The sequence below is a fragment of the Pseudorasbora parva genome, chromosome 20 (genome assembly GCF_024679245.1).
Source record: "Pseudorasbora parva isolate DD20220531a chromosome 20, ASM2467924v1, whole genome shotgun sequence".
Lineage (NCBI taxonomy): Eukaryota > Metazoa > Chordata > Actinopteri > Cypriniformes > Gobionidae > Pseudorasbora > Pseudorasbora parva.
This window is the reverse complement of record NC_090191.1, coordinates 25,651,430-25,676,647: the sequence shown is the minus strand read 5'-3', so window position 1 is coordinate 25,676,647 and position 25,218 is coordinate 25,651,430. Positions and strand designations below refer to the sequence as shown.

At 38.0% G+C, this 25,218-nt stretch overlaps 1 protein-coding gene across 6 annotated transcripts in view; it reads left to right on the top strand.

Annotated features, from left to right (window-relative positions):
- nav3 (neuron navigator 3) overlaps window positions 1–25,218 on the top strand; it is a 363,919-nt gene that overhangs the window by 314,189 nt on the left and 24,512 nt on the right. For 5 of the 6 annotated variants that reach the window (XM_067428267.1, XM_067428265.1, XM_067428264.1 and 2 more), the window contains 12 exons: window positions 9,085–9,205; window positions 9,418–9,694; window positions 10,261–10,990; window positions 13,322–13,756; window positions 13,949–13,990; window positions 17,941–18,092; window positions 18,187–18,375; window positions 18,534–18,586; window positions 19,807–19,827; window positions 20,190–20,213; window positions 20,773–20,796; window positions 21,013–21,090. In XM_067428267.1, the coding sequence (XP_067284368.1) occupies window positions 9,085–9,205; window positions 9,418–9,694; window positions 10,261–10,990; window positions 13,322–13,756; window positions 13,949–13,990; window positions 17,941–18,092; window positions 18,187–18,375; window positions 18,534–18,586; window positions 19,807–19,827; window positions 20,190–20,213; window positions 20,773–20,796; window positions 21,013–21,090 (2,146 nt within the window). The remainder of the gene's footprint in view (window positions 1–9,084; window positions 9,206–9,417; window positions 9,695–10,260; window positions 10,991–13,321; window positions 13,757–13,948; window positions 13,991–17,940; window positions 18,093–18,186; window positions 18,376–18,533; window positions 18,587–19,806; window positions 19,828–20,189; window positions 20,214–20,772; window positions 20,797–21,012; window positions 21,091–25,218) is intronic. The other variant, XM_067428263.1, reaches the window with a different exon arrangement.

The window sequence follows — 25,218 nt, the reverse complement described above, 5'->3', positions numbered from 1 at the left end:
TGTGAGGCACAGTTGTGGTTCACTTATGAGATTCGCGCCTTAAGTTTGTGAGTTTGTTTAACTGATTCATTAGACAAAACATCTCAAAAGACGATTTGTTCATGAATCAGACTGCTTTGATTGAGCTAAAGGATTGTATTTGAGTTGTTTTATGATCAAGATGCACTGTTTGTTTACTGTCTTCAGCCTCCATGTCATGATTATTGTCTGCTATATTCGTTTCTTATTTATTAAAATCAGGCAATTGGTTGATGAAACATTGATTAAAATTAAGATACAAAATATAAAAAACAAGATTCACTTTAAAGAAAGGCTTTATACAAAACAAAACTTATGAAGTGGTAAAAACCATGTCCCACTCCGTGTCTCAACATATTTTGCATTTTATGATGTGTCCTATCTCATGCTGTTCACTTTTCATAATCAATGTAGATGACATAAAAAAGCATAATATTTAAACATAAAACTAGATACCTTTCCTTTATGGCTTCAAGTATAGCAGCCGAGAAATTTCCTGTCGAAGAGACCTAAGCAGCACTTTTTTAGGCAAAATGATGTCGCCTTTTAAGATTTGTAATCCACTGTTCATTACAAACGCACATTTCATTACGGTGCATGGTTGAGACATTACGGCTCCAGCTATGCCAAAGCAGTTTACATGTTTGTCTAGAACATATTATAAAAGAATTAAGCCATTCTTCCTCAGGTTGGAGACTGTCTGCGTTTTACCGACTTCTTCATGTGGACAGTGTGCATCAGTTTAGATAATGGGTTCAATAGGAATACTCTGCTAGTGACAAACACTGCTCAAAGTAAGTAAGTAATGGAGTATTAGGGTTGATAATTGCCCTGGGGATGTAAACAGAAACACTGTCCGCATAAACAAACAAGAGGTTTCATTAGTGCCCAGACAGAAAACCAGCCTACATTACTATATTATATAATGCCTAACTCAAGGGTTTTCAATCTGTTTGATGCCAAAGTTCCTAAATTAAGATCCTCTTGTGAAGGACTCGCATCCTACAGTATAAAATCAGCTATATAGTCATTTATGGTGTGTAAAAAAGTAGAAAGTGCGATAAGTAAAATGTGTGTTGTTAATAAAGGCAAAAGCAATTTGGACACCCCTCCAAATCATTGAATTCATGAATCACTTCCATGGTCACAGGTGTATAAAAGCAGGTTTACGAGATAGAATATACATTTTGTCTTCGTAAAGTCCCCTTAAATCATTGAAACCCATGGAAATCGTGTGTGTGGTGATCCTCACAATCACCTGTCCCTTACACACATTTAATGTCATGCAATTAAGAATGTAGTAGTCGACTGCCTCTGAAGGTATAGTTTTTTCAGTTGGAGAAATGGAGCCTCTGCATCCCTTAGTGGTGCCAGTGTATTGATTTCCAGAATTAAAGGGGTGTATCTGCAGCTCAGGTCTGCGGATTTCGGTGGCGGCTGGTCGTCCGTTTCCTCTGCAATGCAGAAGCAAACCACTTTTCTTATCTTTCTTTTTCTTTGTCTCACTCAAGCCAGTGGAGTGACGTTTGACTGTCCCTGATTTCATAAGAGATGGCATTGCTATACTGTTGCCTCCACAAGGTCATTTCATTCAAGCCGATTTGAATAAGCTGTATAAATACAACATCTGAAGTACATTTTACTTTTCTTTTTTCTTTTTTACTTTAAACGATGCATCTTGTTAAGGCCACTATTCATTTATTTAATGAAGAGCATAGTCAGATATTTCTAGTTTCCAAAGGTTCAGCACATAAAGGTCATTGTGCATCATTCCCCTTGTGTTACCCAGCATGCAGCTTCAAGTTTGTCCCTGACTCTGACTTTGATTGGAGTCTGTGTCTTCTGGCAACGCCCCAGTTGGTTGAGGATGTCTGAAGCATTTCTCAGAGTGCATGATGGGCCCTGGGGAGGGGTGAGGTGTGGGGGGTGGGGTGGAGCTGTAAGAAGTGGCGAGATGTCGCTCTCTTCCCTCCAGCCCGTGTTTCGCAACCAAGCAGGTGGGTTGCATTTTTCCTCCATCTTCTTCCCCTCCTTTTTCCCCTGTCCTTTGCTTTTTCTTCCTCCCCTGGAGCTACAGCATGACGCTGGCAACTTACAGAAAGCCAGACAGCATCGATTGCAGGACGGTGAGTTAGAGTTAACCCTTTCGCCTCACTCGGTAGTCATCAGTCACTGGTTTTGGGACATACTTTGGTATGTTGGTAACTCTAACAGACTTCTCACCATTTGGTTTAACGTATAGCTAAAGCTCTAGATATTATGTTTAATAATACTTTTTACTTTATGTTTTCATTACTAATGTATGTTGACGAGATTTACTGAGTTAAACTGGATTATTTTTAACGTTATGCATTGTGTCTTTATTTTTATATCAGTGTCAACATTTGAAGAAGAAGCTAATTGTTGTACATTTTCTCTATGGGGATCATTGGATAGCAGTTTGTGTAAATGGTTTTCTTTGCAATGAAAGTAATACAAAGAATTAATGTGGCGTCGTGGCCTTAAGATTTCTTATGCTAATCTTTGAATTCTTGTACTTAAGTGTTTGGGTTTATAGAAGAAAATGAATGGCTGATGGCTACATGTTCTTAAAATACTGCATTTGAATGGACTCAGTTGAGGTTGCTGTATAGGACTGTTATGCAACCAAACAGACGATGGTTCATTTCCCCTGAAAATATGTTGCTTTGCCATAATTAAGCCACAGCACGAAACATATTTAACAGGACAATGGACACAGCTAGTGATCGAGAAATGGATTTGTTTTGATCCACGTAGGATGCAAAATATGTCTTTATTGAGTGTTATTGTTTCATGGTTCTTTCAACACTGAATATTGCATGAGAATATTACTGTATGCTTGAATGGACGTTTGCACTGAACATCGAGTGAAAGTAAAGTGAATGCCGCCACTCATACTGTGAAGCCTTTTAATAAAAATAAAAAAACAACAATCCATGGATGAAATTCAACCAACCAAACACAGGTGTTAAAATCAACAGTCATGAAACACATTTATGTATACAAGTGATATAAGTGTAAAAAATGCATTGCGTTTTTACTAGAATTGCTGTCATAAATGGACCGGTGTCTAAGGACATGGTCCGACTGTCAGGCACATCACATATATGACAGCTCAGAAAATAAAAAAAATATTCAACCCATATGGGCAAGCTTTTAGGGCAGCTCTCTGGGGTTATTATCCCGCTTGCAGCATTACATCTGACTGTTGTTATAAAAACTATACTGAATCACAATGCAATCATGTTATACAGTCCCAGTAAAGTATGCCATATTGTGGTAGTCTGCTGCTTCCGCCACAATATAGGTCTTGAATTAATTTAACGTGGACTGGCTTTTAGCAGGCAAAGTGTCTTTTTTTATAGATAAATTATGCATACAGATGGCAGCCTACAGTATGTGAGATGGGACAGTGAAGTTAAGCACAGAGCAATGTTTAGAAAATGTTCTAGGTATCTAATGAGTCACAATTCAGTTTAAATACGAATGATTGGAACAGACAAAATGTTTGTCTCACAGTATGCAGAGAATGAAGCCGCCCAACCAACTAACCTGCCTTCTGTGCCTATTCTAGGATCCCCAACTGTCCGTAGGGCATTGCATTTCTCAAAAACAATTAAAGTATTAATTTATATTTTAGATCAATCATCTTGTGTTTAGGTAAACAATCATTATAATTAATAATAATAATAATAATACATTTTATTTATAATATGCTTTTTTTAAACTCAAAGCGGTACAGTAAAAATAAAACAGAAGCAACAATTATACCAAATTTGCACAAGACAGCATTTGCCTTTAAGTGAAGGAAACGGTAATGCTTTCAAACAGTCAAATCTTACTTTAAAGCCATGTAATCTCAAACTGCACTAGAGGGAACATATCCCCAGCTCATTTTGCCATCCACAATGTGCTTCAAAATTTGTCACATTTCATTTCTCATGGTCAATTACTAGAAATATATATTTGAGAAAGGGTGCCCGTGTTAATGGTATTAATTATCGAAACTCAAGATACTGAGAATATGAACTATTCAAACCCCAAAGGTTTTTAACACCAACACTCAGAATTAGATTGTGTGTTCACAAGAAGTGGAGGTTTAGTCACCATTCTGGCTGTATAACAGTGACTGTGCTCTTTTCCTGCTGATGTCACTCTCTCAAAGCAGTGGGCACACTCAGCGGGGACATAGGTGTGTGGAAACAAGACTGTCAAGGTGACCTTAAGCAGAAAAATTGTCCAGCTGGCAAAGGATGCCCAAGTAAGATTCAGTACCACAGTTTCAGATGTTTATTGTTGCATTGTTGGGAAGGCAAATGCACAGAAAGCAGGAAGCCAGCTCAGGCAGGTACGGTTTCAGCAGAGTGCGTATTAGGGGAAATTGTAAACTGGCCTGGAATGGCATTTGGTGGTTATTGATTTGTGTTGGTGGTCCGCTTTCAGTGTTAATCTTCATTTAACATTCGTCTGAACTCAAGACTACCAGCACATCATAGCACCAACAAGTCAATAAATCTACCCAGGTGTTAAAGCATTGGCTGCTAATGTGTGTAAAGTCACTGGATACAGCAGTCCTTTTACTCTTGAAAAGTGCCACTTAATATAGTTTAGCCAAGCACAGTCATTGCTGGTGTTATTAATAGATTTTAATATATCTCATGCTTGACATCACAATTTCAGTCCATTTGATTTCCCCCATTAAATGACAGAATCATAATCACGACCATTAGTTGTAATCATTTCCTATAATAGATCTATGACTAGAAGATGAATAGCATTAATTTTGTGGATGAGATATATCTTGCATTGGTATGATTCTTGAAATGTTGTTGAGAAATAATTATTGGTATTTTTTTTCAGTAGGAGACTAATGGAGAAAGATGCCAGAATGCTATCCAACTGTTTTAAATGCGAGATATAAACCCGCAATACTGATTTTTTTCTAGCAATTCAGAGTTTATATCTCGCAATTCTGACTTTATAGCTCACAATTCTGACTATAACTCGCAATTCCAAGAAATACAGTCAGAATTGTGATACGTAAATCATATTTTAAAATGTTTTATTCTGCGGTGGCTTATATAATGAACATTTGTAATAATAAAAAAGGAAAAGGAAAAAAAAAAATTCTGCCAAGTATAATTAATGTGTAAAGTATAGTGAATATATGCATACTAGGGATGTAACAGTACACAAAACTATATATATATATATATATATATATATATATATATATTATATATATATATACGTATATACAGTATTGTTCAAAAAAATAGCAGTGTCTACCTTTGACTGTACAAACTCAAAACTGTTTTGTACAAACATTTTTTTTTTCTGGGATTTAGCAATCCTGTGAATCACTAAACTAATATTTAGTTGTATGACCACAGTTTTTTAAAACTGCTTGACATCTGTGTGGCATGGAGTCAACCAACTTGTGGCACCTCTCAGCTGTTATTCCACTCCATGATTCTTTAACAACATTCCACAATTCATTCACATTTCTTGGTTTTACTTCAGAAACAGCATTTTTGATATCACCCCACAAGTTCTCAATTGGATTAATTGGATTAAGATTGGGCTGGCCACTCCATAACATTAATTTTGTTGGTTTGGAACCAAGACTTTGCCCGTTTACTAGTGTGTTTTGGGTCATTGTCTTGTTGAAACAACCATTTCAAGGGCATGTCCTCTTCAGCATAGGGCAACATGACCTCTTCAAGTATTTTAACATATGCAGACTGATCCATGATCCCTGGTATGCGATAAATAGGCCCAACACCATAGTAGGAGAAACATGCCCATATCATGATGCTTGCACCTCCATGCTTCACTGTCTTCACTGTGTACTGTGGCTTGAATTCAGAGTTTGGGGGTCGTCTCACAAACTGGCTGTGGCCCTTGGACCCAAAAAGAACAATTTTACTCTCATCAGTCCACAAAATGTTCCTCCATTTCTCTTTAGGCCAGTTGATGTGTTCTTTGGCAAATTTTAACCTCTTCTGCACATGCCTTTTTTTTAACAGAGGGACTTTGCGGGGGATTCTTGAAAATAGATTAGCTTCACACAGACGTCTTCTACCTGTCACAGTACTTACAAGTAACTCCAGACTGTCTTTGATCATCCTGGAGGTGATCATTGGCTGAGCCTTTGCCATTCTGGTTATTCTTCTATCCATTTTGATGGTTGTCTTCAGTTTTCGTCCACGTCTCTCTGGTTTTGCTCTCCATTTTAAGGCATTGGAGATCATTTTAGCTGAACAGCCTATCATTTTTTGCACCTCTTTATAGGTTTTCCCCTCTCTAATCAACTTTTTAATCAAAGTACGCTGTTCTTCTGAACAATGTCTTGAACAACCCATTTTCCTCAGCTTTCAAATGCATGTTCAACAAGTGTTGGCTTCATCCTTAAATAGGAGCCACCTGATTCACACCTGTTTCTTCACAAAATTGATGACCTCAGTGATTGAATGCCACACTGCTATTTTTTTGAACACACCCTTTTCAACTAATTTAACTAATTGCCCAATTGCACAGCCTTAAGAGCGTGCATATCATGAATGCTGGGTCTCATTTGTTTTCTGAGAATCTACTGAACCTACTGGTAACTTGTTTGCCACGTAGCAATAAAAAAATATACGAAAAACCTTGATTATTCTGGTTAGTCACATTGTACTGCTATTATTTTGAACAAATACTGTATATAAACTAAGATATAACAATCAACACTCAATGCAAATCATTGTATGCGAAAATGTAAATGTTTTGCATTAACATCTAAATTTAATTATAAAATTATGTTTTTACTCCAGTTCGTTGTTGTTCGAGGCTAATCATTTATACACAGTGGCTGCCATTTTCATGACAGATTAATTTAAACTTACATTAAAAGATTTTAGTAATAAGTTAATTAGAATAAAATTAATATATAGGCTAATAGTGCATATATTTAGTGAAAGATTTCTGAGGTAATTGTAATGCTACGTGACATTGTTTACAAGTTTTATGGATGTCTTAATATTACACGATACATGATACGGTTCAGTAAGTTGTAATGTATCCTCAACATACTTTCAGATGTTGATTCATTTTTATAATTTGACTAGAAAGAGATGGACGCATTAATTCGCGCGCTGCCTTTGAAATGATGAGTATAGCATACACATCATCTGGCACATCACATTAAATAGTGTCAAAATGGCATTTATCATTTGATTTTCGTGATTAAATGAACAGAATAGGTCATATGTTCGTGTGGGAATGTGTATTGAAGTATATTCCACTCGTGAAACTGTTAAAGATTGCTTTGGGTACTGTTCGGTACACATGCACCGTACCAGAAGTCCTATACCGAAACAGTTCGGTACGACTACGTGTACCGTTACACCCCAAATGCAAACAGTATACAGAATTTTAACAGTGGCTTCAACTGCTCATCCTTTCAGACTTTAGAAAACGGTATGTTGTATAATAGACTTTTTGTCATCTCTAATCTTTAATTTACATTATTGTATAACAGTATCAGATCTCAAGCTAAATGTGTCAAGTGCTCCTGGAGTTAAATAAAGGAGAAACAAGGATGTTGAAAAATCAATATTGATATTTTTAGAGCGATTGCACACATACTCGCACCCACCTAGCCTCTTTCCAATGCAAGAATCTTCAGAAACACCCACATGCTGGTGTTAAGAGCCCTGCGGGGTCTCTCACAATTATTATCCAGTCACTTTCAGCCTCTCAAAGTTTACTTTCCTTCTTGCTCTGCCCTGCATACATCACATAAAAGTGAAGAGAGAATCTGTACTTGTCAAACATATCAAGAAGAAGACCAGATGTCCTGGACATGCACATCTCCTGGGTAGACTTGAATATATTGAATTTTAGATGACAATGTAGTTCTGCAAGCATTACTTGGAATATTAGAATCGATATGAATAATTGAAATGCAGATATTGACATCAGGAAAGAGGGTTGAATATTTCAGTGATCTCTTTTTATGTCAGACGATGCTAGGATGTTTCTCTTTGTCTTGTCTAAGTGGATTTCATGTCGGTTTAGCTGTCAATTTAGTCTGTAGGCCCGAAAAACAAATAGCCAACAGTCATCGGAGAGTTGAATACAATATATGATCAGATCTGAAAAGTTTGTTAAATTATGAGGACATTTGTGTCCACGCACATGATCAAACAGGGCTCGCTTAGCAACACAAGAGAAAGACAGAAGGTGATAAATATCAGTATATGGTTTATCCGGTGTAATAGACAGAAAATTAGTTTGCAATTGACTGGGCCATGTTGCACAATCCTGTAAAATTCTGCTTTGGTAGTAGTAATAACTTCATGTGCATTCACACCAGGATTTTCAATTGGGTCAACAAAGTCGATGGTGTCAAAGCTACTGTTTAATATCCTTCATTAATTAGATACGGTCTAATAAATGGAGAGGAATGAGAACGTAAGGACTGGGGAAAAGAAAAATATTGTCTGTAGTTAATGAGAATTGAAGTGGCAAGGCACGGAGAAGACTAATTAAGAGAAATAATAATATGAATAAGATGGTGACAGTGAGTCAACAATAATGGACTTTGAAATGTGAATGCGTATTGCAATCGTATTTTCAGTCCCGGTTCTTGTGATGAATGTTTGGAAAGGTCTAATCAAAGACGAATCTTGTGGGGGACAAACTTTCTCTAAATATTTCCAGAAGATAAAACCTTGAAAAAGCACAAATAGGCCATGCCCACAAGGGAACAAATGTCCATTAATCAGATGGCTTAATTCAATTTTTTTTTAAATGATACACTATTTCCTAATCGGGCATGATAAGTAATGATGAGTAATTTTTCTTTGCACAGTGAAAGCAATAATGCTGCACGATGAACATATTTGATGTTTAGTATACATGTGGACTCTGTTGTTCCTAGATAGTTACATTATGAGCTTAGGGATGCTTTTGGGAGGTGAATAGGAACCCTCCAAATTTGTGGGTTTGTTTCTGCTTGTAGTTTTATTTTTTAACACTTTTCTCTTTCTTTCTCTACAGCTGGGATGACAGTAGTTCGGTCAGCAGTGGTTTGAGTGATACTTTAGACAACATCGGCACTGACGATCTGAATCCACCCACATATTCTGGCATCTCATCTCGCAAGAGCAAAGCAGCACAGGTGTGCATACGCTCTAGTCTTTTCTCCTCACACATATTTTTATAAATAGGTTTGTATAGCAGCCTGTCAGTTGGCCACAGCAGATTGAACAGAGTGAGAGTTTTGGACATTTTGCTTTGGCTAGTAAGAAAAGTTTGGCCATCTGTCAGACTGACTGCCAATGTAAGATTACTATGTGTGTGCTATATTTCGTGGCTCTTTGTGATTCACAGTCAAATAAAGATACACACAGGCATACCGAGCATGATGGTAGCAGCTGGGCTGGCGCTGAGGATCTGAAGAAGGTTGATGAAGAGATGGAGCCGGGTATGGACCCTTCCTGCAAGTGGAAGTCTTCGTCCCCTTCCTCTTCATGTCAGGGTGAGGACGTTGGTCAGAAGACAGGTTTGCCAATGTCTCAAACAGGTTCCTGGAGGAGGGGCATGAGTGCCCAGGTTGGCATCACACCACCACGGACCAAAGGCTCGTCCACCTCTCTCAAATCACCAGGTATCAAAATTTCATACAGTTGTACCTTGTAAATATGAAATATGACTTTGAGTCATTTGGGGCACCCTTGCAGACTCTTTTAGAAAATCTTTAGGCATCCTTTCAAAACTTTTAAACTTTCAAAATGGAACCCAAAAGTTCCTGCAAGGAAGCATAAAAGAAACGGATGCCTTTTGCTTGTTACAAAACCAAGGGCACATCAGTAATATCTGTCAGTAGGGCTCATTTTATGCATTGTATTCAAAAGAATTGCTCACTGTAGCTTCAAAGAGAAGGTAAAATCAAAAAGAGACAACTTTAAGCGACTGTTGAGTCTTTGCCTTTTTCTTTTTCTCAGCCAACTTTTGCTCAAGCTACTTTTTTAGGACACTCAGCAGGAACAAGTAACTTTGGCATAGAGTGCCTTATCTTTGCTGTTTGCTGAGTTGTGCAAAAAAACTGCACTTGGCTCTGCATTGTATTGGTGATGATTGATTGGGCTGTGAAATTATTTGTAAACTAGCCAGCAGCATTGAATGATTGAGCAGGAGTTACCAGTGCCATTACACACATCTTTGTACTAACAGGTAAAACGGATGATGCCAAGGCATCGGAGAAGGGCAAGGCCCCATCTAAGAGCCCAAGCATTCAGCGCTCACCATCGGATGCAGGAAAGAGCAGCGGAGATGAAGGGAAGAAACCACCTTCAGGCATTGGCCGTCCACCTACCACAAGCTCATTTGGCTTTAAGAAAATTTCAGGTCCTGCCGGAGCCCTCCTCACAGCCAGCGGAGCCACCCTGACCAGTGGTTCTGCGACTCTAGGCAAGGTACCCAAGTCTGCGGGCATTGGGAAGGGTGCAGGTATCGGCAATGAGCGGAAGACGAGTCTTGATGGTGCTCAACACCAGGATGATGCCGTTTTGTTAGGCTGTGGAGGCTCCAAGGTTCCACTCCAGTATCGCTCCCTACCTAGACCAGCAAAGTCGTCTAGTGGGGGAAGCAGTGTGGTGGCCCGCAGCGGGAATCGTTCCAGCTCTAGCAGCATTGATTCTAATGTCAGCGGAAAGTCTGCGGGAGGTAGTGGAGGGGTGGTAGGAACCCCAACCAGCACAAAGAGAAGAGACCCCGGGAAAGTAGGGTCAGGGCGCTCTAGTCCCATTACCATCAACCAAACAGATAAAGAGAAAGTGGCAGTGTCGGATCAAGAGGGAACGGGGTTGTCCACCTCCCCCAAATCCAGTCCCACTTCCACCCAATCAGGACTCAGACAGCCAGGCTCCAAATACCCAGACATTGCATCCCCCACATTCCGCAGGTAACCGACTTTCTTTATGAATAAAATAACTGGGGTAATGGGAGGAAAAGTAAAGTAAGACAAAGAGGACACAAGGCAGACATAAGCAGAGATAAGACTAAAATATGAAAGCAAAGTAGGCAGTTAACTTGAGACAAATGGATGCAGGTAGACAGTAAGAAATAACAATTGCTTTTTGTGGTTTGGCTCACTCCTGGATGTCGTGACCTCTTGGCCCGTATTGAGGAGCGTTCCAGCATTTCCTCATTAATTATGTGAGATGGAAGTGAGCTGTCTTGCACTGCTGATTTGATCCACCAATGAGTTTAGGCTTACCTCAGAGATCCAGGAAATGTTGTGACTGATTATGGAGCTCATTTTTTAGTCATAGCCATAGCCTTCTGACTCACTCTTGTGTTTCCCCCAACCACCATTAGACAACTTAAAAATCTTGTCAGCAGCCCACAAATGCCCTGATGATTAGAGAAGGATGTAATCTAAATCAGTGGTTCTCGCTTCAGAACAAGATTTCACAATGAACATCAAGAGATGACCCATGTAGTAGCAAAAGAAGAAAAAAATATATCTGAAACATTTGCACAATTATTAACCATAGCATACGCTGTGTAGGAAAGTTGTCAGTTTGGGTTCATACATATCCCTTGAAATTTGATGGCTTCTTGCAAGCAGTGATATACCCTTTTCCACCATCGGACTGAACAGTTCTAAAGGTGATGATACACAGGGCAGCTTTTTTGAGAAATGTTGCCGGGCAATGTTTCAGAATGGGCAACACATTTCTGGATACTTTAGTTTGTGTCTCACCTGGTTGTCCATTGATGGCAACATTACTTAAAAAGTTGCCCCATGTATCATCAACTTAGAATAGTAAGTTTAGTAATAGTAATAGTTTTTCAGTATTTCCACTTAATCCAGGTATGGCAAGGCACAATTACAAACCATTCTTGACCCAGAATTCCCATCCTGACAGAAGGACATCTGGTGTAATGACATCACAATTCAGGATTGGTCACTTGTCTGTTGCCTGTATACCCGTTTCTCTGTAGGATTTTTTTGTTGTTATTGATGTTTTTTGAGCGATGTAAACAGTGAATTAAACATCCTACGGATACACTGGATCATCAGTGATGTATCCTGGGTTCATCTGGTGTTTTGGTTCCAAAATAATTATAAAATTAAAAGAAATATCCAGTCATCCTCCATAACACGTGACTATTTACTATTTCATATTGTCTGTAAACTCTTGTGTTATCAAGGCAACAACTGGCACATTTATATTACTTTCCAAAGAGTTCCGTTAGCAGCCATATTTATACCATTTATGAAACCATAATTGGACCTGCTGGCCCGGATCAGTTAAGCAAAGAGAACGGTTTGGCCCAACGGTGGAAAAGCAGCTTATGTCTGTCCTCTGCAGTAATGTAGTCTCTGGCTCATATTTTCTTTTACTACTTGTAAGTTTCTTCATTGTTTTCAAGGATGAGGTCTTGTTATGAAACCTGCCCATTTTAACTTACTAATTTGGTTAGCTTATACTAAGAAACAGCTGTTTTTGTGCCAAAACACGGACACAACCTTCACATCAATAACAAGAGATGTGGGAAGCCTGTTTAATTGGCACAATTATATGGTTAATGTATTTTTTAATGCATTTAGCATTTTGTCTCCCTTATGTCTGTGACATTACTGTCTAAATCTCATAACAGCCTGCAACCCATTTTTGAGAATCTAAATCACATTACAGCTTTAGCAGTCTGTCTTAACATCTCTCTCACTCATCAGAGGAAGTTGCACACAAGTCGGATTATGGTCAGATTGCCACCTAGTGGTTCTGGAGTGTAAGTGCATATATGGAAACAGGGAGGGAGCATGATTTGCCATTCTCAGATTCAATTCAGCGCTGATTAAAGCAGACGGAGTGAGCGTATTTCCAGCTCACTGATCTCTGTGTTATTAGGTGTGTCCATTTAAAAACATGTTTACATGGTACACTGCTCTGCTCCATGAAGCCGAAGTGTAATAGCTGTATTTGCTTGCCTGAGGCTGTTATTACTGGAGCCATACAGTGATAACCATGGGCAGATCCACCACTGAAAGCATATTTGATTACTTGCAGGGAGTAGAAGCTGACCAATTAAATAAGCTGGCAACTGTGTGATGACACTTTGTTTTTTTTTAATGAGATTGCATGGTTACATTTACATTCATAGGGCCTATTTCATGAAAGAACAAATTTTGTGGAAACTTTCTGAAATCAACTCAATTTATTGCGACAATTTACATAAGCAAGGTTTTACGAATAATGTGTTGTCTTTTCTTCGCTTTACCCAGGTTGTTTGGCAGTAAGACTAGCAGTAAACCCAGCTCCCCTGGCACCCCTGACTCTGGTAAATGTCCATCGGCACTGGGCAGTCCTCACGGCACACTGGCGCGGCAGGCCAGCCTGGATTCCCCCTCCTCAGGAACAGGTAGTCTGGGCAGCATGGGTGGGCAAAGCGGAGGCAGCAGCCCGCTCTACGGCAAAACGCCCGACCTGGGCACTGACTCTCCGGCCTCTAGTCCGGCTTCAGGCCTCTCTCTGCCCTCAAACGCCCGGCCTTGGCCTCCAAACCTCAGCAGTTCCTCTGCAGGCAGTAAAGACACATTGAGCTGCCACAGTATGACCAGTTTACACACAAGCTCGGAGTCGATAGACCTATCGCTGCCACATCACCACGGGCCAAAGGTCACCCGTACGGGCAGTGTCAAGTCCACCCTGTCTGAGGGGTAAGTGCAGATATACATATAGTATTAATTAAATGATAAGATGACAATGTATTGTTTCATAAAAGGCATGCTACCCGATATGTTTAATGAAATAATGGAGCATTAGTTTGTTGTTGAAATCTGTTAGTCGTGATATGATCAAACTGCCTGTTTGTCGTAGATAACTCCCTTATTTTTCTTCTGTTTTAATAGCATGCCACTTGACAGAAACACTCTCCCCAAAAAGGGATTAAGGTACTAATATAACCAACATCCATGTAATCGTCCTCATAAATGCTTATGTTGTCACCACCATCAAATAACTAGCGTTAATAATCTCATGAACTGCAGCTTTTGAATTTGTGTCACTTACGCAGTACATGTGTACATCTATGTATGAGTGCTGTTTGCTAAAGCAAGCATCACTATTATTACTCATACTTTTAGTGATTGAAAACCCCCTAACCCTTAATAATAAACTTTGGCGCATTGTCCTATTCATAGTCCATAGTTTGTGCCACAGGCATGAATGGTACCTCAAACCATGCTTTTTTCTGTAGACTTGTACTACCATTTGAATTTGAAAAAATCATTAATATTTTAATCCAGCAAAAACACATTAAACTGATAAGTCAGCAAATCATCATATTATAATGATTTGTGAAGGATCATGTGACACTGCAGACTGGAGTGATGATGCTGAAAATTCAGCTTTGCCAATTACATTCAATAATATCTGTCTGCAGAGCCACAGTTTTACCCCAGCCGCGGTTTTGACCCGCGCATGCGCAGTTTCACAACAGCGGTTTTGACCCGCGCATGCGTAGTTTCACTACAGCGGTTTTGATTTGACCTGCGCATGCGCAGTTTCACAACAGCGGTTTTGACCCGCGCATGCGTAGTTTCACTACAGCGGTTTTGACCCGCGCATGCGCAGTTTCACAACAGTAGTTTCATGCTGATACATTTGATTTTTAAATCTTAGTTCTGTCTTAAAACGATCTATTGGTTATTGTTGCTCATGCTATTATTTTTTTGCATCTGCTGTTGCTCGAAGGCCTTTAGGCTCCTTTACTGAAATAAAACAATGAACACTTAAATCTTTCTTTTATGTTTTTTTCTCCAAAAACGATCATCCTGGTATAATAAACACACATTGTATTTCAAAGTTTGGTATAAAAAAAAATCTAACTTTAGAATAGACATTTAAAAGGTTTTTATTATTTTACAATCAAGATAACTAATTCCTTAAGTTGATTAATTATGGCTGGGGTAAATGCATAAACTTGAACACACATAAAACTTACTTTTAACCAGGCTGAAAGTGTGAGCATATTATCAATTTGTTGGAGACATAAACAAGAATACAATTTAATTTATATTTATTTACAATTTACATTTTAAACATCTCATTATTGTTCCATTACAATTGATCACTAACTATAAAATTAAACAAGTGCAATAAAAAAACAAAAAAAACAATCAAATTTCAGGGTTATAAAAGGATGACACTCCACAAGCATTTTTCTTATCCCTAACCTCTGACATGACTCTTTGTTTTTGAATGTGAAATAAAATGGGGCCCTTATTTCATCATCCTCATCTAGAAGTTCCTCACAATGAGAACACAGTTAAGCAAGGGCATTCAGAGCATCTTCCTCCTCCATGCAGACAATACGTGGTGGCAAGTATTTGCTCTTCAACAGCTGGTGATTTTCCTTTAACCATTCAACACCTTCTCGGATGCTGCTCATCACATTCTCGTTCTTTATGAAAAATATTCCAAAATGAACAGCAATTAGCAATTTTACAGTTTCAGCAAATTAAAACTTTGAGTAAAAATATACACTACAGAACTCTACATACCTCAAGATTCTGTGGTGGTGTGACCCCCTCCAGTGCTCCTATGTCATCCTCAATTTCTGCAGTTCCATTTCTTTGCTGTAGAATAGCACAATGTGATGTACTGTATTTCAATTGTCCACAAGACTACAAAGATAAAAATTTATCATTTAAAGAAGTGTATTATTTTATGCATATGCCATGCAGACCCAAATGTACTTCAATTTCACACGAGAGAAGTCAAGTATTTGTATCAACACTTTGCAGGAAAACATCAATGTATATATATATATATATATATATATATATATATATATATATATATATATATATATATATATATATATATATATATATATATATATATTCTTTTTTTTTTTTTTAAACATCTGAATAATTTGTCTTACAAAAGCTTACCTGACAGTCAGTGAGACAGGACACAATCGCCATGGCCTCCTCAGCCCAGTGTGCAAACTGCCTTCCATGTCTGACAAAACACAAAAAGATACTACAATGAGAACATGAAGTTATGCAGAATGCAGCTTGTGATGGTCAAGTGGTCAGGGTTCTGGGCTTCCAAATGGAACACCGTAAGGTTGTGAGTTCAATCCCAGAGGCTGTCACCAATCCAAACGGCACTTACCCGAAGTTGCTTCGGGGGGGGGGGACTGTCCCTGTAGTTAGTTCACTACAGGGTCACAGTCATGGATAACAGTGTCTGCTAAATGACAAATAATAATAATTCGGATATCCTACCCTCCAAGCGCAAAATTCTCCATGAGGAGTAGGCACCACCACCTCCTGATGACTGGAATGTCATGCTGAGAAACAAGAAATACTTAAATGAATACTATGAATAACAGTAACACTAATAATGTAATGTGGATAAATAGGACTTACAAAGTAAACAGAAGTTCAAAACTTAATAATTTAAGTTGCTAAAAATATACATCACATTTGGTGACAGTATATGATTTATAAATTGTTTTAGTCAAAATAATCCATCATGTTTTACTCAAAAACTAGTATTTTAGTACATTTACGAACTTGTTCATAAAAACATACATTGATATATAAAAAAGATCTATCACAACATTAGGTGATAATCAACGTATTATTACGAATTTATAATCTGCTATAATGGGGCAGTCATTTTGGACAGGGAACACAAAACTAGTTAACGTTACCATGAAATCAACACAACGGGGGTACAAAATAATATCTGTTAAGGATGACAAGAAATTGTACAGTTACTTCGTTATAGCTATTTATAGCTACTTATCGATAATTATTTCACGCAGAATACATTAGCATTAGCTTTCGAAAGTGTTTTTTTTTTTTTTTTTTTTTTTGCTTTCGAAAGTTCTAACAGGCTAACTTAAAGTTAGTGCTTACCTTCGTGTTGGACTGCCCGGTTAAAATGTGATTTAAGATGGCGCTTGAGGTGATTTTCTCCTGATGGCTTATAATATTTAATCGAGCAAAACGGACAGTGGAATTGGTCGCAGCAATATGAGCATTTAGAATAATACGGGAAATTATTCCCCTCCAGTCCCGTAACATGCATCTTCTCGAAGAAGAGACTCGAGCGACGCAATGCGCATGCGCGGTCAGAACTGCTGTGGTAAAACTGTGGTTGGGGTAAAACTGTGGCTCTGCGGCTCTGCAGTCAGACCCTTCTCATTACATTCTAAAATATTTTAAGGAAAGCGCAATGATATTTTTCAGTGCTAAGGTTTTACTGTGTTTTAGACTCAAAATGTTGTTGGCAAAATGTTTTACATATCCACAGTGGCTGTAATTTATGCTTTTCAGCAAGAGACAACCACAGAAACTGCAACATAATGATCTTAAGAGCCAATTAAATATTCACAGAGAAAAGTGCAGCATTTAAATGAAATCAGACTGTTGTGTCCAAACCACTATAATAGAGCCATCATTCGGCAGTCATGATGTAAGATAAACTGCGGAAATGTGTGTGACATTCTTTTCGCAGTTAAATCGCAATGTGAGCAAATCATCTAGGTCACAATATGGTATTTTAATTCTAAAAGCTCAGGTCAGCAGTGATGTGTGCTTTGAAGATAGTTCACGTGATCTCCATTAGTTTTATGGACACTGTCTTCGACTCATGCTAAGTCTGCCCACTGCCTGAATCTATTACTGCAGAACAATTGATGTGAGACTGTGTGGGCAGTTATTATCATCAATTTGTGTTGTATAAATCATCACAGCTGGAGATGTAGTGCTTTTAGTTTATATAAAGACTTAATCATTTGAACAGTCGCATTCTGTTTCCAAACACATTTTGGATATATATTACCTGAAATATTACCTAAAACAGTCTGTATTCCTCCAATCAGGTACCCTCCATCCTCCAGACAGACATCACATGAGGAAGGAAAGGAATGGTTGCGTTCTCACTCCACTGGAGGTCTGCAGGACACAGGAAGTCCACTTTCACCACCGGGCACAACCAGCACCAATGCTGGCAAATACCACTACTCAAACCTGCGTATGTAAACATATGTCATATCTGATTTAACACCTTCAAATTTCTGGATTTCTCATTCTCTGATATTGAGATAAATGCTAATTTTGTGTTGCAGTGAGTCCCACCAGTATGTCACAGTATAATCTTCCAAGCACCAGTATGAGCCGCTCCAACAGTATTCCAGCACAGGACTCGTTTGAGCTGTACGGGGAGGGACACACTTTGGGCGGCAGTGCCACCTCACTGGAGGAACGGCCACGCGGGATGAGCCGGTCCGGCTCCTTCCGAGACAGCACAGATGAAGGTTAGCATTGCAGTTACTTCCTGTATTTACATCCATACCAATTCTAAATAAGCATGTAACTGTATTTACGCATGTCTGTTAGAAAAGTTTTGGTTTCCTTTAGGATAAAAAAATTAAGAAATGTTTTTAAGATTTTGGTTGTTCTGTTCTGTCTACAGTTCATGGTTCTTCTCTGTCTTTGGTCTCGAGCACATCATCTTTGTATTCTGCGGTGAGTGATGCTATAGTCTACCTATAAAAAGTTGTGATTGTCAGTCAGATTTAAGTTTTGCAAAGAATCAGTATTGTTTTTCTTCATTTAAAAAGTTTTACACAAATAAACCAATACTTTATATGGGTAAAGCAGGGCTAAAGGCACAGATTTTAATCTAGATGAACCCTAACGTCAGCAAATCTAATCTGCCGCGAGTATCGTCTAGCAACTCTCAAGACACGTCTGAGCTGTAAAAACTCTGTTCAGGCCAATCACATCGTGTATAGAGTCGGTGGGCGGGGCTTAACATAGTGACGGCAGAGTTTCGCTTGTGTGCTACTAGTAAACACAGAAGCTGGAAAAGGGCGGTCTTTCGAATCAGCTTTGACCGCGACTCTGGATCTATAAGTTATAGATTACTGTAGCCAATGCAAATCATTCCAATTACCAAATATATTTTGAGGCAACGCTCTTATTAATGTTTTATATTTTATATAGTTGTTCAGTAACTAAATATATGTAAACCAACATTTTCCAACATTTTTGAGTTTTTACAGAAACTACAGTTTTTTACCAAAATAAAAGTTTGGGCTTTTAACTCTTTCAGGTGAAGAAAATAAGTATTTTTCCTACTGTATTATAAAGTAAAATAATATAAGTTTTGTTATAACTCTTAAAGTGCCCTAGATTGATGCATAGAACTTAGAATTAATATTTTTAAGAAAAGCAGATTTTCTTAAGGGTGTTCTTTTAGCCCTGTTGTACCCCATGATGATAAAGACTCTTGAGGTAATTTTTATCTTATTTTATTTTTTATTTTCTATTACTTTTTATATGTTTGTATTTATTGTTTTTTTTTTTTATTATTTTTTCCATTTTAGAGCTGAGTTTCCTTTCAAAATATAAGAGCTACACATAGTCCTTGCTTGAGTTTTGCTTTCTATATTAAAAGTCATTTTAGATCATAGTAAATTCATTAGCATTAACTGCTAGTCTCTGAATAACCGTAACATCATACATGCTGTTTCCATTTGCCTGAGCTTGACAAACTAATAACTTGAAAGAGTAATTTCATTGAGAAGTCATCAAAGTTGAATACTTAACCTCCACTGTTCACCAAGGCTATAAATGAAGACTAATGATGAGATTTAGAGAGGTAGTTGACCCATTTCAGAGGCTCATGGTGGCTCAGTATTGTGACTTTGCCACTATTTGAACACACATTTTCTCACTTTCAGGTGCTGGCCTTTTTAGACAAGGTAATAATTTGTCATACAGAAAGCCTGCTTGTATTCACCTTCATATTTTTAATACATGCAAACCCTAACAGTCTAACGTTTTGCTTCAAATCAGCTGCTACTAACGGGTAACCATAAATCTGATCCAAATGGCAAAGTTCTGATAATTGGTTATTTTGTATGGCTTTGTGATTTACCTTTAAGTGTTTGCAAAAAAAAAAGCTGGTGTGGATTTTGGCTTCTTAATTCTTTCTTCTTATTGGATATAATGGGACACACTGATTGTAGATTGTTATGTATGCAAAAGAAAATACTATTGGGATGCTGGTAATATACTGTTTGCTTAATTTTTGTGTCCTTTTAACTGTTGTTTTCTCCCACAGACGGAGGAGAAGGCACACTCTGAGGTAAGAATATCTTGTTTTCTAGTTATAGTTACATATTTTGGTAATAAGTACAAGAAAAAAAAGGTCAAACAGTGATACACTTTCACAAATTTCAAAATTATTGAATTCAAACCAATACATTTACCAACAACACAAATATATATAAAAAAAATCAAAATTTAACGCTATGTTGCATTATTTTATGAGACACTCTTATGGTATCAAAATCCAAATTTCACTTATACTCACAGTATCACATACAGTCATGGACAAACATCTTTAACATACACATCCATACTTTTCCACATTCACTTTGATTCCGACACCTGTTTGATCCCTGATTTTTCTTTGATTTCACTTTCTTTTGTGTTTGTGTGCCATTAATATTCTCTCTCCTTTTGCCATATTTGTCCAAGACTGAAAGCTTTTATATATGCTGTCATGTAACACAACATGTAATAAACACCTAAACTTTTCCAGTAACTACTAAAAGTGAATGTATTCCTGTTTTATGGTTATACCTGCATTTTGTACGAACATGCAACATAGAGTTAATTGTACTTTTCTTTTCTCAATCAAGGGCCAAACAGTCCAAAATACAACGGTAATTTCTCATTTTACATACACTTTCTTCTATTATAATACAAGAGAAAGCACTGGAAAGTACTTCAAAGTCTTACATACCAGAGTGCTTACCTGAGGCCACTGATTGATATCTAGGTTCTTTTGTTACTGTTAAGCAAAGAAAATGAAAGCAGTTTATTCTCCACTGCTTGAGTGCACAGCTCATTGTAATGAGAAACCACTTCTTTTCCTACAGCAAATCAGAAAACTGCGAAGAGAGCTGGACGCTTCTCAGGAGAAAGTGGCAACCCTGACCTCTCAGCTGGCGGCCAACGTGAGTTAGATGCTAAAACACAAAATCTAAATACATCTCATAGTGTTTTACATTTAGAACACATAATAATGCCTGTGCTGCAGGGAAATTATGAGTGATCCCAAGGTCCAAGAAGATTTCAAAATCTGTATTTTTAAATAATATAACACAACATCATATAATAAATTTATCATATTAAACTTATATCAAAAAATATATATTTAAACTGCTCAGCGGTGGTTTGGGAATTTGCATTGTCATCATTTGAGTTGCGCATTGAAAGCATCTCAAAATCTCAGACTCGGAGGTATTCTGAGGAGAAGTTTTAGTTTATGTCCCTGCGTTGTCAAACTAGGGCACACTGTTTCAGTGTCACATTAGATTTCTGCGTGAAGGCACTGCAGAAAGAGAGCAGAGTTTGGACCGGGCTGAGCTCTTTTCACTTCCTTGTCTCAGGAGTGATGAGGGCAGGTGTGATGAAGGGCTTTGCTCTCTGACAGTTTAGTGAAAAGTGTGACAGAGCATGAGACAGTTCCTGTCTCTTCACTCGACCTCCTCTGTGATTTGTGTTTGACAGGATTTGTGTATAGGAGAACGCCTGCGAACTAAATCTGTTCAAGTCGTACAATAGTGGAGTGGATTGAAATGTCTGCTCTCCAGTCAGATGTTTTTAAACTTCTCAATGTCAGAACAACTTTTGAATGTTGGTGTTCAGTATTCAGGGATACAAGAGAGCAGCTTTTTTTCTGTTGAATTCTGTTGAAACATAAGAAAAGGATGAAGTAACAACCCAGAAACTATATAATATGTAAATTAAATATGTAATTCCTGTAATTCCTGAAAAATGTCCTGGACCTAAAATGTATTTGGACACTTGCAACAAATGTTTGAATGCTATTAGTTATCAAACCAGTATTAAAATGTCAAACCAAGTCTCATTTTTTTTTAATTAGCACAAGCATTTTCAAGCAAGATGTCTGTCTGAACTTACAAATACAATCAAAATTTCCAAAATGTGCATTTAAGTGTAGATTAAGAGCCAGATTTACTAACAGCTTGCACCAGCGCAAACCCACTTTTGTCATTAAAAAACTACTTAAGAGATTAGCACTGAAAAGGCATGGGCAGGGTTAGTTTTGCGGTTGACCTTATTAAATATGCATTTGTAGGAGTTTCCCTTTCAGATGCAAAATGTGTGGCAGGAGAGTATTTAAAGGGATAGTTCACCCAAAAATTAACATTCTGTCATCATTTACTCACCCTCAACTTGTTTCTAACCTGTATGAGTTGCTTTGCTTTGCTGAACACAAAAGAAGATATTCTGAAGAATGTTCAAGCAGATAGAGCAACTCTTAACTACCATAGTAGGAAAAAAAAATACTATGGAAGTAAATGGTTGCTCTATCTGCTTGGTTACAAACATTCTTTTGTGTTCAAAAGAAACTCATACAGGTTAGAAACAAGTTAAGGGTGAGTAAATGATGACAGAATTTTCATTTTTGGATGAACTGTCCCTTTAAAGGAATCACGCAAAGTGATTTCGTAAGGTTTGCGCTCATCAATGTGCTGGTGTTTGCCATTATTATTTTCCGGCCCAAAAAAGCACGTCTTAAACCAGACGTAAACTGGAAGATTGCATTGGTCATTATGGAAATGATCCAGGCTCAGTAGATCACACGCAGAACTTTTCTCTCCCATCGACGCTTTTTTGGAATCACGCTAGTTTGCCCTGTTTATTAAATCTGGCCCTAAGTATCTTAAAATTAGGGTATGAACGCTCAAAGTTTCTCTTGTTCTTCCATCCAAAACTTCCCGCCCACTCATTGGTTAATCCCTCAGCTTCATGTGCATTTGTATCAAGAGTGTAGTTTTGTATTAAGATGTGAGAGAGCTTAAGGATGGCTGTGGCTAACAGGGGTACAGCTTTAGCTAGTTCACTGTTTTGGCCACAGCTTAACCAGTATCCAGGTAAAAAAAGGTCAAAGAGACGAGACCATTTTGCTCAGATATTGTCATTGCAGCAGCAAAACATCTGGATTTCATCACAACCACACCAGGTAGGGTGATAACACAATGCAGCTTTATATATGTGGTCGCTTTATGTTGCAGCTAATATGTGGCTTTCATTTGTATGCATTTCATAGTAATATTATTTGAATGTCCAACCATAGGTGAGAGTTTGTTTGGTGGGATTCATGTGTCAGGCACCTTTGTGTACGGTGTGAGGAAACGCTGCCCGTTTCTTGTGTGCTTGACTGGGCTGAGGGAATCTGTGTGGACAGATTGTTGAAGGAATATAAATGGATGGACAAACAGGTCAGGGCAGGGCATGTCGTAAAAGTGTGTTTATAGAGGCACTCTCCCATTAGAGTCACTCAAGCATTTGGCATCGTGCCTCTCAGTATTCGCTTGGCTTCACTTCCTGGCAGGCATTTTAAATAGTATATATCAGGAGCCTCTTGAATACACCTATATTATAAAGCACAGTAATGTTTAACTTTAGACATTTAAACGTTAGAATATTAATGCACAACTTTGTTTACTCAAAAAAAATTATCTTAATTTAATTTAATGTTTTTTATTTAATGTCTGAATAGTTTGTGCTACGTTTTATTTTATTTATATAGGCTTATAACTTATCTACCTTTTTCCGGCTAAGGTCCTCAAACAGGTTGTTGTTAGTCAGTTACAAAATGTATGTCCACAAATAATCTATTAAAAACTTTTCAGTCTGGATTTACTGTTGATCAGGATATAGCACTGAAACCACTCTTGTCTGGGTCACGAATGACCCAGTTTTGCTGAGATGGGTGTTTGTTAGCCTAGAAATCTAGACGCACCCTAGAGGCAGGAAATCTAATCTGCCGCGAGTATCGTCTAGCAACTCTCAATACACGTCTGAGCTGTAAAAACCAAACTCTGGTTAGGCCAATCACATCGTGTATAGAGTCGGAGGGTGGGACTTAACAATGACGGCAGAGTTGCGCTTGCGTGCTACTAGTAAACACAGAAGCTGGCGAACGGAGGTCTTTCGAATCTTTGACCGCGACTTGAAGTTAAGCTTTTCTCTGAGAAAAGAACAAAGAACGGCACTGAAGTCATTCTTAAAAAGGGAAGATGTGTTTAGAGTTTTGCCGACCAGATACGGTGAAAGTTAAATTGCATGCAGAGGGAGTTTGAAAGACAACCGTTTATCCCGCCCCTCGGATTGAGCCCTGTCAATGGTGAGTTTCCAGACCAAACATCTTGATGTGGGTCTGGCTTGTCAGGATAGGTGATTGTAGCATTTTAGTTTTGTTAGACTTTTGACACAGTATGCCATACCATTCTTCTTGAAAGGATGTGTGGGTGTTTAGGCATCTCTGGTGTTGTGTTTGAGTGGTTTAAATCTTATTTCACTGATCATTTCCAGTATGTATATTTGGGGGAAAATAAATCAGAACCAACATTAATTCATCAGGGTGTCCCTCAGGGGTCTGTGTTAGGGCCCATTCTGTTTTGTTTAGACAAAATAAAAGCATGAAACAACTTTCCCAATGAGTCAAGAACTGAAATTCTGCTTGTTGGTATGTCAACGACTCTGCATAAACTTAATTTCAATTTGTTAACTGATTGCAATTCAGTATATCCATTTCTTCAAGTATGCAACCTTAAAGTGTAAAACCTTGCCTGATGTGGAAAGGCTTATTCATGCCTTTGTTACGTCTAGGCTTGATTATTGTACTGCACTTTATTCTGGTCTACCTGATCAGTTATTATAGAACTGCAATGAATTCAAAATTCAGCCACCCAGGTTCTCACTTGTACAACTTTTCCCCAGTATATTTCCCCAGTACTTCATCAATTACAATGGCTTCCCATACAGGCATGCGTCAATTTTAAAACTTGATTTTAACATATAAAGCTTTTCGGGGGACAGACCCTCCATTCTTTGTAATCTTGTCACTCCTTGTTTCTTGTACTGTTCAACAGCCCTCATTTCATTTTAAAGACTATGGGGACTGTTATATCACACAATGAAATGCTTTACCCTTAGTGATTAGAAATACCCCAACGCTGGATTTTTTTAACATGACTATAAAGACAAATTTTTTCTACCTGTATTGCTGTTTTTAATTTTTTTATTTTTTTTTATTACTCTGTTATAGC